Source organism: Urocampus carinirostris, chromosome 3 (assembly GCF_059441175.1).
Source record: "Urocampus carinirostris isolate Australia breed hairy pipefish chromosome 3, RoL_Ucar_1.0, whole genome shotgun sequence".
NCBI classification, from domain to species: Eukaryota; Metazoa; Chordata; class Actinopteri; order Syngnathiformes; family Syngnathidae; genus Urocampus; species Urocampus carinirostris.
In genome coordinates, this window is record NC_142351.1 from 61,130,545 (window position 1) to 61,144,225 (window position 13,681).

General features: G+C 36.2%; 1 protein-coding gene across 2 annotated transcripts in view; it reads left to right on the forward strand.

The window, feature by feature from the left end:
• The window catches only part of LOC148370323 (receptor-type tyrosine-protein phosphatase-like N), a 35,617-nt gene continuing 21,936 nt past the window's right edge, over positions 1 to 13,681 (forward strand). The window contains exons 1-5 of one of the 2 annotated variants that reach the window (XM_088332822.1): positions 1 to 255; positions 3,531 to 3,581; positions 9,744 to 9,854; positions 9,921 to 10,017; positions 10,078 to 10,210. In XM_088332822.1, coding sequence (XP_088188948.1) covers positions 171 to 255; positions 3,531 to 3,581; positions 9,744 to 9,854; positions 9,921 to 10,017; positions 10,078 to 10,210 — 477 coding nt within the window. In that variant the 5' untranslated portion in view covers positions 1 to 170. The remainder of the gene's footprint in view (positions 256 to 3,530; positions 3,582 to 9,743; positions 9,855 to 9,920; positions 10,018 to 10,077; positions 10,211 to 13,681) is intronic. The other variant, XM_088332821.1, reaches the window with a different exon arrangement.

Genomic DNA, 13,681 nt, shown 5'->3' on the forward strand with positions numbered 1-13,681 from the left:
CCATTTCTGTGGCGCCCCCTTTGACGGCCCTCCGCATTACGTCACCCTCCCTTTCCTTATTCCATGAAGCAGAAGAGAGAAGAGCAGGTAGCGAGTTTCAGCACTTGTCGACCATGGACATTTGCTAGACGACAACAGCGGCAGCGGCTCCACTGGACCTCGGAAGGACCATGGAGCGTTGTCGGCTGTGGGTGGCCGTGTGCCTCCTCTGGCTTCCCAACGCCTCGTTTCGTTTGAGTTCTGCTTCCAGGCACGGTAAGACAAGCTCCCTCATAGAACTGTACTGTTTTCATTCTTTAGTAATATACAAATGATAGCCGGACATGATTTAGCTATTAACGTGATGTAAATGCTTATATCCAAATTTCCAGTGCGCTTAACTAGTTCCTTTTTGTCCAGTTCGTCTCCATATCGATTATTTGTAGGAAAAAAGCAGGTAAGTATCATTTAGCTGTGGAAGAAAATCTTCCATAGGAATATGTTATTTCCCCTGCTGCTTAGTAAGAAACCCATTTCCAACCTTTTTTTTTAGGGTATATCATTGTAATTATTAGGATTACAATTGTCATTATCGTCAGTGATTGAAACATAGTGTACATTGTTCAAAAGGAATTTAGACGTGTAACTGTAGGATAAAGATGTAATAAAGTAAGAAAAAATTCAGATTAAGTAAAGAGAACGTTAGTATGGATAGGAATTATTTACAAAATAGTGCTTCTATAGAGTAATTCCTCGTGTTCTCGCTGGGGCTGCATTACAAAAAATAACCTGCAATAGTAAAAATCTGCAAAATAGAAACTTGTATTTATTTATTAAATACAATATTATTACACATATATACACTATTATACATTGTCAAATTTTACGGTGAAGTTAATTTAAAAAACAATTCTGCTATACTCTGCGATTGGCTGGCAACCAGTTCAGGGTGTCCCCTGCCCACTGCCCGGAGATGGCTGGGATGGGCTCCAGCCCCCCCGCGACCCTAATGAGGATAAGCGGTACGGCTGATGAGATGAGAGATGAATTCTGCTATACTGTATGCACTAAGGCGCGGAAATTATATTAGCACAACACTTTTTTCTTCAGATGATAATTTGTTGCTGAGGTCATGGGATCAAATCCAGCTACCAGCCTTCCTGTACGGAATTTGCATTTTCTCCCCGTGCTTGCGTGGGTTTCCTCCAGGCACTCCGGTTTGCTCCCACGTTCCCAAAACATGCATGTCAGGTTGTTTGGCCGGTCCAAATTGTATCTAGGTGTGAATGAGCAAGTGAGTTGTGTGTGTAACATGAATAAGTTGCAGAAATTAACATTCAACAATACTAATTCCTCATTATCTTGGATAATTGATCAGGAAATTATTTCCTGTGGTTCCAGTTAGTCTGCTTATACACTGATGAAACTATGTGTGTGAAACTAATCGATTATTCGAACAATCAGCAACAAATTGATGATCAAATCTTCAAATTCTTTTATAACTGATTAATCGTTTAACATTACAAATGAACAAAATCTTCAGAAAAGCAGCTCCTAGATTTTACATGTCTTTGAAGGACTAGCTTCGTGTTGAATCAAAATTAGGCGACACAGTTGATGACTGGTTAGCATGTCTGCCTCACAGTTCGGAAGGTTTTGGGTTTAATTCCAGCTACCAGCCTCCCCCTTAGATTCAAATAATTGCTGAAAATGTTGTTAAAGTCATGGAAATATACACATATAACCAAATATGGTCTTCTTTGAACTGCATCTAATCTGATTAAGGCAGAGACTCTTTTTCATAAACAGAATAATTGTTAATTTAAGTCTGTATGTTTTTTTTGATACATTATGCGCAAGCGTGATTCATTTTTCTTCTTTGTTGGTGGACCTTAGTCTTGTAATGCACAAACTATGTGAACCTTCTAACTCAGGCTATCTCACTCAAAAGAGCCACACAAGAATATGTTGAGTTCTGAGATTCACAAAGATTGAATTACTTATCATATATTTACTTACTTATTAGATATCATATTTTCTCATTTATTCAATTTTTACTGAGGGACTTTTGAATGTTGACTAATCTGGTGATCAAGAAGAGAAGGGGGGCTCATCCTGTTTGGCCTATTCTTGTTGACTCAATATATTATAGGTGTGATGTCCGGCAAAAATTCGGGCTGCGGACGACCTGGATGAGTTCAGCACTTTTGTGATTTCTTTAGTTTGTCTGTTTGACAACATTGCTTAACTGTGCTTGTCAAGATATGAAAAATATTGCCTTTCATGAAACAACTGTGAGGCTGAATGTGACGTATTTTGAACATATAGATGGGATGCAAGATTTTGTCAATAGAATACTGGGGGAGCTGCAAAACGCATAAGAGTGTAAGTGCATAATGCCTCTCCTCCCTGTTGCTTGTCTGTTGTCTTTATTGTTCTGTATTGAACTAGCCCAAGGCTCTGTTTTTCGACTCACTAGTGCACATACATCATAGTCAAGGTCCTCAGGCTGGGTGTAGCCCACAAAAAGGTTTTCTATGGCACTCACATTTTCTTGATTGTTATTTTATCATACAACAGGAATTGTTCGGGATTTTTTCTTCAAAAAATGTGTTGTTTAGGGCTCACTGTTTGCACTTTATTGTATTTTATTCTGATTGCATTTTAAAACAATATTTCGATTGTATTAAATGTATCCTATGTTTGTTAAAATGCAGAGTGCAGGCTACTGTGATGCCTGACTACTATTAGCCTCCTTCATTTGATGTTTGTGTAATGGGGATTTTTATGTACAGTAAATTGAATTATCGCTTGCGTTTTTGAGAAATTAATGACTACTGACAGCGCCATAATGATATATTGCTTTATTTATCTAATCATATTGGAATATATTTGTTAGGTTTCAGTAGGTTCAATTTGGTTAATTAGACTATGGGTAATTATCAAAATGTTTCGTAATTCATCAATCTAAGTCAAGTCAAGTCAGATTTTTTTGCTTTGCCCTTAATCACAACATGTCTCAAAGGACTGCACAGGCCACAATTACACCATCCTCTAATCTGAAACCGGAATTTGGGCAAGGACATCCACATTTGACATCCATACACTCGGCGTCAATTCCCTAACACTAATTACTTATTAAATCATCTGTAATAAAACAAACAAACAAAAAAAAATCAGAACAAAAAAAAGTATCACCCGGGCTCACTGGTAATACAATGACTTTCAAGGAAAGGTGTTAACTACCCCTGTAATGTAATTAGATTTGCCCCGCCCTTCTGCAAAATCGTGGCACATTACAATCATAATTTCAATAACAATCCCCAATGAAGTCACGCAGGTGAGAATAATGAGAACAGAGTGAGCCGCCTCACATCTGCTGCTGTTTATTACCTGGCAACAGTCGGGAAAGGTCAAGGGAACGCACATGTTTATTTAGGTTAATAATATCCAACTTCTACCCCTGTACTGTCATATGAGGTTTTATTGACGAAGTGCAACCTTCTTTGGGCCAGGACTGAATTCAGTGTGTTTTCTGCCCTTGTTTCTAGGTTGCTTATTTGAAAAGACACTTTGTCCCAGAGATCAGCTGTGCAATGATGGTGAGTTTGCACATTAACGACCATCTTTAGTGCCGCTTTAACAATCTTTGAGGTAATCATTTCTAATGTCCCTGAAGCCATAATGAGTCTTCTTCAAACATGACCATGTTTCATTATGTACCTGTGTTTTTCATGGCAACCTCATCAAAGCCTTCTGCTCCCACTAGACTTAAGTGTGCAACAGTACGTGAAGCGTACTTTTTTTTCTTCTTTTTTTACAAGCCTGCGTCTGTAAAGCTGTTTTTTTTTCTATACAACTGAGACTCATCACAGCATACGTAAAGAGCGAATGAATCAAAGTACCTCGTGAAATGCGTCTCCATCGTCAGCGGGACCTGGCCAATCACAGAGGGAGAAATGTGGTCGCTATGGTGACCGTGACATCACCTGCCTGACGACTGTGTGCGTTCCTGCGTGTGCGTTTGTTTTGATCAGGGATAGATAGAGCAAAGAGATAAGATGACTCACCCGTGCTCACGCGCAAAAGATTCTTTTCACCTCTGCGGCGAGTGCTGATGTGATTTATATGCCAGTCTTGTGTAAGTGTGGCAAAATACTGCTGCGGGTCACAGCATCCATACTGTTAATGTCTTTTTTTTTCTTACTACATTTAACTCTTTGGATTTCAGTCCCTTTTAACCAGTCCAATGGAAGAAAAGGACAAGTAAATAATTAAACAAGTCAAGGGACTGATGGAATGTTGAAAGTGATGAAAATGATGTATAAAGTCTAAAGCAGTGGTTCTCAACTGGTCTGACTTCAACCCACGATCCCACTCCAATGACAAGTTGCGACCCAAATCAAGAAAAATATCAGACTTCTCAGATTTATTGAATAAAAAAAGTGCAGTTCTAACCAGAGATAGTAAAATATATCAGGCTTTTCTAAAAAAAAAAACACGCTTTACTTGCATATTTATCCAGACAGTCAAAATAAATAAACGAATAGTGCAATTGAAAATGATTCAACTACACAAAATTAACATTTTTGTCTTTAGCCGATCAATAGCTAATTACTAAAAAAAAAAAAAAAAAAATAGAAAATTTGAAGAAAACATTGGAGGAAATTAAGTGAACCCAAAGTTGGAGGCAACAACCACCTTGGAGAAGGGCGTCTGGCCGAGACTGGGTCGCTGGTTAGAACCTCGGCCGAGTCATACCTAAGACTTAAAATATTGGTACCCTTTGCCTTCCTGCTTGGTGCTTAGCATTAGGGGTTGGTCACTGAATGACTCCCAACGTCAGGTGTTGCGACACATCAGTTGGGTAGAACTAAAACTCAAATATAAACCCACAGTGGTGAAAATGTCTTCTGGAGTTGCAGTAATAAGGAGCTCTCTTGTGCAGAAAAAAATGTTCGTGCAAGTTAAACGGCTTTGTTTAGATCAGTAGAAAAGCAAAATAACCACCTGCGATAATGCGAGCTGAAGACATGTCGGATTCAATTCTCCGACTTATTGTGTCATATGACAGGTATCGTTTTTAGTTTTTCAACTGCAGATTGATCCCAAACCTCTCCAACCATGTCCATAGCTGCAGGTTAAATGAGGTTCTCAGCAATTGCTAGGGACTTTTTAAACTTACGAGTGCCACCTGTTAAAATGTTCGGAGTGACGGTCGTTGCTTTGAGCATGAACTAAGACACTGGTTGACTAAGACACATGTAAGCAACATGACTGGTCTATATCTGTAGTATAAAATGCAGGCTGTCATCACTGCAATCTCCTATTAGGGAGTGGAATTGACCCTCAGTTATTTTTTTTCCCTTTGCATTATTTTGCAATTGCAAATGCCTTCAACACTCTGAAAATGAGCCCATGATCCGAAAATTGGACCCATCAGTTTAGAAGGACTGGTCCAAAGCAGTGGTTTTCAACTAGTTTGACTTCAGGACCCTCCATCCGACCCTAATTACAAGCTGCGACCCAAACCAAAAAAAAGCTCCAGCTCTCAAATTTATTAAATGGAAAGATTGTGCAGTTTAAGCCATTAAAAGTAAAATATATTCACGTTATTTCTTTCAAATTACTAACAAAACTAAAACGACTTTAAGTAACATTATTCCCTATAAAGCAGTTGTCTCAAACTTGCTTGCCTTCAAGACAATAGTTTGGGGCCCGCATCATTATATGATAGCTTAAATATGATAGCTGTGAGGCCTGTGCGAATTTGATATGGATGCAAACTCTGTCCTAATAAGTTAGGCAGTGCTCCAAATTTACACGCGTATGTTTGGGATCGATGTACGTCCCCCTTGCAATATGATTGGCTAGCTACTTCCTTGTCTGACAAACTGCAGTGCATACACACCACAGATTATATATTCAACCATAAGCAAATTAGAAAAATAATTTTTGCAAACCGATCGCAAAATATGCAAAACGAGGTGCTGCCATGGTGTGGATGAAGATAGTCACCACTGTCAACTGAAGCTTAAACAACATTGGATGCATTTTACATGTAACTTTCAGTGAGTCCTTGCCTTTGAAAACCTGATGCGACTCAACCTAACTCAGATCCTCGTTCTAGCGGCCCCCAAGTACATTAAGTTTGAGAGCCCTGCTTCAAAGGGACAACGGGTATTAATTAGCCCCATCTCATGATTAAAAAAAATGTCATTCCTTAATAAAACATCCATCCATTATCTGCACCTTAATAAATATAATTTAGATACAAATAATGAGCAAGGATAAATGTAAAACGTATAAAAATTTGTATTTATTTGACATAACAATGCTTTTCGTAAGTATTGTTTTGACGTAAAATAAGAAAAATAGTACTAAACTTTGACAAAATTGTTGACTATTGTAGATAGTTCTGGTTATTTTGTTATAATTGTAATCTTATTTTATATTAAAATATTAAAAAAATAGTGTCTTTTGTTGCAGATGATTTAGCTACTTATACAGGAATAATGTGTTTATTTTGCCCATCCTGGTGTTAACAAAAATTCATATAAAAATGGTGATTAAAAAATAAGCAAAAATAATTGAACTGTCACATTAACGTGCATTTTTAAAAATTATCTTGGATTTTGCCTCAGTTAACGGGAGATGACATAATTGTCAGCTATCTTGCAATTATGGGTACCCGAAAAAACGAAAACCTTGTGAAAGGCTTGGCAAAAAATCGGAAGAAAAATGGTGTGTTTGATCACTTTGAGTTTTCCATAGTTTGTAATATATCTTGTGCTTTTAACCACTCGTTTCCGGTTGGACTACACAATTCAGCAACATCTAGTGGTCAAATAATTCACCCTGTTCCTTAAATGCTCAATTTGCTCGACTTTTATTAAAATCCAAAACACTTCACATCAGTACTTTTGCCTTCAAGATAATAAAATCCATATATCATGTATTCTCAGCTGTATCTTTGTTTAGCCATGATAAACATGCTTAAACAAACTTGCAGGGCATTATCGTCATCTACAGTTGAGGAGTGCCATTGACCCTCAGTTTTTTTTTTCTTTTCTGAGCAATATTTTGAATAATTGAGAAGCACTGGTTTAGTACAAATGTTAACAACCCATGTTGTTAAAAGACCCATACTGTATTGGACCCAAAAAAACTCATAACCAATTTGTCTGGAGCTGCAAAGAAGTAGAAGTCATATGTAGCCATATTAGCTATATTAGCTTACTGCAGGGGTCGGGATCCTATGGCTCGCCATATATGGCTCTTTCTATGAGTATCTGTGGCTCAGAGACAAATTTGATTGCATGCAAAATTTCCCAATTTTATTCAATACTCGAGTTGTCTATCCTATTCAGGTACACGCAAAGCCAAACCAAAGCTAACTAATAAATTATTACTTCGCAGTATATATAGGGCACGTTTTTCACTACAATTTACAGTCAAGGTGTCACACAAAAAAAGGAGGGAAAAAAACTCGTTTTGGCTGTACAACGCTAGAGAATCCTTTATATAAAAGTTCACTATATAATCTGTGTTCAGTGTTCAGATACCTTATGATGAATCCACAGAACTGTAAATACGCCAAAACACCGGAAGAGAACTTAATCATTTGATTGGGTGAGTGGGAGGGATGGGTGGAGCTATGCAAATGTTGTGACGTTTTTACACAATAACTGCTTGCATCTGGTTTTGAAACCAAAATGTATGAAAAAAGGGTCAAAAGGAGTTTAACCGGTCTTGAGTGATTGCAAGAAAGAGACAAGTTTAAAGTGGTATGTTTGTTGATTTTGGGACAGGGGCTCTGGCATTATTCTCTTTTCATCATTTTTATCAAATCATCAAAAATAAATGTGCTGAAGACTAAGCTTTTGCCTGGGGCGCGGGTTTAGCAATTTAGTAAATTTGTCTCATAATATATGGTGTGGCTCTTACCTAAAATAAAATTAATATTTTTTGCTTTTATGGCTCTTTGAGTCAAAAAGGTTCCCGACCCCTGGCTTACTGAATGACTACGTTGGATGCAGCGCATCCTGTGGAGAACAATGCGCCTTGAGACTATTCTGTCTAAGGATTCTGCCTCATGTTAAACTTCATTATCATATTAATGAATCACAGTGTGTGCATTGCTTTGAAAAATTGAAGAAATGCAATAAAAAAATCAAATGTTTGATGTAAATTTTTCTTTGAGGATTTGAAAACCCAACTACAAAATGAAACGCAGCATGCATTTATTAAAAAACAACAACATCTTTTGTCTTTTAAGAAGGTAAAGTAAATAAAATGAAAAAATACAGTTTAAGTTTATTTTCTGTGCAAATGTCAAACAAGTCAGTGCAAATGTCAAACAAGTAAAAACCTTTTGATACTAAATCAATGTAGACTTCGTCTGGCCTTATCAACAAATAAAAAATATTATCCCTAAATATTATTCAATAGTTAAACTGATAAAATCTGTAGTCACCTAATAAAAACAGCTACTTTGTTACTGAAAAGGGCCTGTGGCGGGATTGTTTTTTTACCTGTTTAATGAGACTTCTGAGTCAACACTAGGGGTGTAGCAAGATATTTTTTTACATTGAGACGCTGCCCCTTTAAAATGGGTTGAGCCTTGGCCCTGCACAGCTCAGCTCCAACACAGGGGACAACGGAGAGATGGGAAAGCAAGCAGAGGAGAGATGGGTCAAAGAAGTTGAATCGTAATATTTATTCTAGACATTTTTACAGCATTACAAAACGTGAAAAGTATTTGTGTCATATGGCTTCTCCTAGGGAAATCACATTGAAAGAAAAAGATACTTCACTTCCCCATCTTTTTCAAACTAAAGAGCCGCATGAACCTAATTGAACTTACTGAAACCTTTTTTTTTTATTTCTAGTTGGGTCAGCTCATTAGATCAGCCACTGTCACTAGTACTGATACTTTTAAATAACAGTTCTCAAAAGGAGGATACATCATGATGATCACGGGTCGAGGATCCCTTAACCACCTGTATCACCTCTTCCTGTTGTGTCTCTTGGGCACGTACAACCTGGCAACGCCCATCACTCTCCGGCCCTTTTTTTGTGTCGGGGTTTTTCCCCCATGCATGAAACAGATTGCACTGGTTTGCATGGTTAGCAGGAGAAGCCAACTGATCTGACTCAGATACTGGTCACTGTTGATTTTGGTGTGAAGCGTCATCACGCTCTTCAGAGATGAGCTGGATGTAGGGCAGTGGTGTGTGTGTGACAATATCTATCTGATACTAGATCATTACCATCCATTAAATGTGCATCTGATCCTTTTTGCAGCACAGTATTATTTAATACAGATTGCAATAATTATTCTTTTGAACATTTCCTGCCTCATGTCCTTTTAAAATTATTTCTTGGAATATTATTCATGCATATATTGTGTTATTTTTATTATTATTTCTGAAACTTCCCTAAGTTGAATTAATCATGAATTATAGTGTTATTGAATATTATGTCGATATTAAAAAAAAATTTCAGGTAGATTATTACATCATTAATGTATTTCTACTATTGTTACTATTTACTATTCTTCTTTTTATTATTTTTTAATTCAAACAAAAATATCCACTAGTAAATACATATATAGTTTCTTGGCCAAAGATCATCGCACCCAGGGTACAACTTTATGAATAAATAAATAAACAATTTGCTTAATTACCATTAATTAAATTAATTAATTAAATTATTTAATATTAAATAAATTAATTAAAAAAATTAAATGTATTTCTTTGCAGATGGTTTGTTTGGGCAGTGCTGGGCTCCTCACCAAAATCCAATCCAGTACCTGGTGTCCATGCCTGCTCTGCAAAAACTGCAGGGGGTTCTCAAAGATCTAATGGCACAAGGTGAGAGCAAAGAATAACTTTCCAAAAATTCAGAATGCGGCATTAAAATCTGAACGGGCTGAGTAGGCATGTCCTGGAGGGACGACGTCACCCAGGCGACCATCGGTCTAGAGTTGCGACGCATTCCCTCGATAAGCTCCCCGCGGCTGCAGCAACACAAACAGTAAGAAAAATCACTTTCCAAAAGATTATGAAATTCGTGTTTTCACCCACATTTTTGCAGGCTGAGGAGAATTCCAAAAACAGAAGATGAAGATGACCCACAAATGATACAAGAGCACATCGACTACCTGTCGCTTGACCCTTCTTCATCATCCCTACAGATTCCTTTGCTTAGTCCGTACATTTACCACCAGGTACAATCATATCATTGGGTGGGTAATAAGATGTTGGAATGTAAACTCTTACATTGCATGCAGCCTAACGGGACCCTGTCTATTATTCAGCGTCTTCAAGTAGTGAAAAAAAAAATAATTTTAAAAACAACATTAATCTAAAGTGGGAAAATACATGAATTATCACATTAAAGTCCGAAATTGAGTTGACATAATCATTCATCATCTTGCTGCTAGGTTTACCCGAAAACTTTGAGTCTCCTTGTATTTTTCCTTGTGCTTTTTAGCACTAGAAGCACTGTAACATGCATTGACATCTAGTGGTCAAATAATACACACTGTGCCTTTATAGGTGTGTAAAATGGCCTATATATAATTTTTTTTTCAAATAAAAGCACAATATCGATTTCATCACAATTCATTTTTTGAATGTTACATTCTTGGATTGATAATCTTATTTCTGACCATTTTCCCTTAATCTCATCTCATCTCATCAGCTGTACCGCTTATCCTTATTAGGGTCGCGGGCATTTTCCCTTCATGTTTAAGTAAAATAATTTAACTGACATTTTAAGACAATTCTGCCTTCTGAAAAAGTTTTAATTTGATTTGTGTAAACATGCTAAATTGTATTAAATGCGGATGGAGTTTAACAATAACCCCTAAATTTTATGAAAACATTTTTTTCGCTCACTGCCTGTATTGGCACCTTAGCACAAATTGCCAAGGGTGGAGTTCTTTTTCCGAGTATGCTTAGTTCCTCCCGCATGGTATCACATGTAAAATTTGATAATGATAATTGAATACTAATAGTAACACTGATAAAGCATTTCTTTTAGCAGCCTTTCTTGTATGCGTTTAGTCAAGAGTTTTTTTGTAATCTTGGGATGAGGGGCTTTACAAACAAACAGGAATTGACTTGACTTGCCTTCTGTACTCACTATACATTTATGTGATATTTTTAGAATTGTAATTAGAATTCAAAATCAAATGGAATTGAAAATATCATTAAGCAAATTTCAAAAGAAAAATATCTAAAATGTTCAAAAACAAAACTAGAGTTTTCCCAAATATAAAGTGCTTCCATACATTGTATTATTTTTTTAATTGCATTATAACTGTCTGTATTGTCATTGATAACATCAAAGTGAACATTGTTTCCAACAATATTAGACACGGCCCTCCAGAATAAATATATAATGAATAACTTAAATGATTAAAAAAAACATATAAAAAAAAGAATGTTAGGATAAACAAGCAAATATTAACAACCGACTGGAGAAAGTTGTTCAATGAATAGTGCAATGAAAAGTAGTGCAATGGAAATAGCAGCAGAACCAGCAGGCTCAAGGACAGCTTCTTCCATCACGTTGTCAGGATCAGGGTTGGGGAGTAGCGAAATACATGTAACGGTGTTACCTTACCAGGATACAAAAAGATAAATAATTGTATTACGTTACAGATTACGTTAAAGATTACAATATTATTTAAAACCTTGTTTCGTATACATAATGTGCCAATAGACAAATTGTGTCCTAATTTCAATCACTGGCACAAGAAAGACAGAGATTAGGTTTACACACAACCTGCACGAGCCTTATCAGTTGCGCAGATTGTACAGACGGGAACATTATTCACCACTGCATGATTGTTGTTTTTTTTGCAGGTAAAAGCACTTTTGTTTTTGTCTGTTTTTTATTTCTCCTTTAATGTAGCACTCATTTTGTTGAGTTGGATTACGCCTGTAGGTTTGTGAGGCTGATAACATGTGCGTATTAGCTCAGGAGGTAGAGCGCTCGTCTTGGGATCAAGGGATCCCAGTTCGAATCCCGGCTCGTTCCGTGTTACATGTCGAAGTGTCCTTGGGTAAGACACTGAACCCCTAATACCCCCAATAAGCAGGTTAGCGCCTCACATGGCTGCAAGGCCGCTATTGGGAAATGTGGAGCACATTGTAAAGCGCTTTGGGAAGTCATTGACTTGAAAAGCGCTATATAAATGCAAATGTATGTATGTGTATGAAGTTGCTTGCTAGTGATCCATTACGGATATTTAATACATTTTAATGGATATCTTCTTTTTGTATTTTGTAGTTAGTGGTCGTTCAAAATCCACTTTTTGATCATTGTAATTTTATGTTGTGAAAATAATTAGTTTAGCCTATTAAATTTGAATACTTTACTTTCAAGAGGTTTGGCATCGCCAGTTCAAACAAATAAAAAAGTTCGGTGGATATAAAGAGAGTGAACAGTTGGTGTGTTTAAAACAATATTGGGGTCTTAATGTCCTCTCAATGTTAACTAAAACAGAGCATATGTTGTCTTCCATCTGAAAGAAAACATTTTATTTGACCTAATAAACTATATGACGTGGTTAACATTTGAGCACATTTTTCAAGGACAACAAGCAACTATCTAACCTTGTTTTCCCCCAATTATTTTTCAAGGTTGCATTTTTCCTTTATGTCAAACAAAATTTAGTAATTTTATTTATATTGTTTATTTTGTCTTTTAATAGCATATTTGCTCTTGGAGTAATCCAAAAATAATCCAGTTACATTATTTAAATATTATAGTATTCGCATTACGGTACTGATTAAAATTTTCAACAGGTAACAAGCAACTGTATCACAGGATTTTCCAACATGGTGCACGAACAGTTAAGGTGCTCGTCGACATGTCTTGAAAGTAGCTCACCAGTGCTGGGTTTCTAGTAAAATGATTTTTATTGGTTGACTGAGTTTTATTTAACCCTATTTTGAACAATTAACCTAGTAATAATAAAATAATAATATGATAAATTGTTATTTTAGAAATTCAAATAAATAAATTCCAGTTCATGGACCCAAAAAAATATTCAAGTATTGATAATCATTTTTAAGCACTAAATTTAGAGAATAGAATGAGAATCTATTCATGTATTAAACTAATTTATTTATTCATCTTTATTGAGTTATTTTACAGGAAATGCAACACACTAAATTCCAATTTATGGATTTTATAAAGGGAATGAGCAATTTGCAGTTTTATCAGGTAGCTATCTTGCTACCTGTTTAGCTTTGTAGCTAGCTATCTTCCAATATTTTTACCTAATTAGATAGCTATTGAGCTAGATTTTTTACTTTTTTTGCATGCTATTTAGCTGAAATTTAATCTTTTTCTGCTAGTTATCAAGCTAAATTTTGGCTTCCTTTCACGCTACCTATCTAGCTTTTTTAGCTTTCTATCTGGCTATCCAGTTGACTTTTTACTCTTTTAGGTACCTATCTAGCTCCCTTTTAGTTTTTTACCTGTTTACTTTCTAGTTTACTATCAAACTACCTTTTAGTTATTTAGCAAGATGTCTAGCTAAGTTGACATTTTAGAAATTCATATCAATCTGGGTGCTCTTTGCCCTAATTAGTAACTAAAAGTAGCTCGGTGCTTGAAAAATGTTTAAGACCCCCTACTGTATCGGGTAACATTTTTAGAGTTACCCTCCTAACCCTGAACT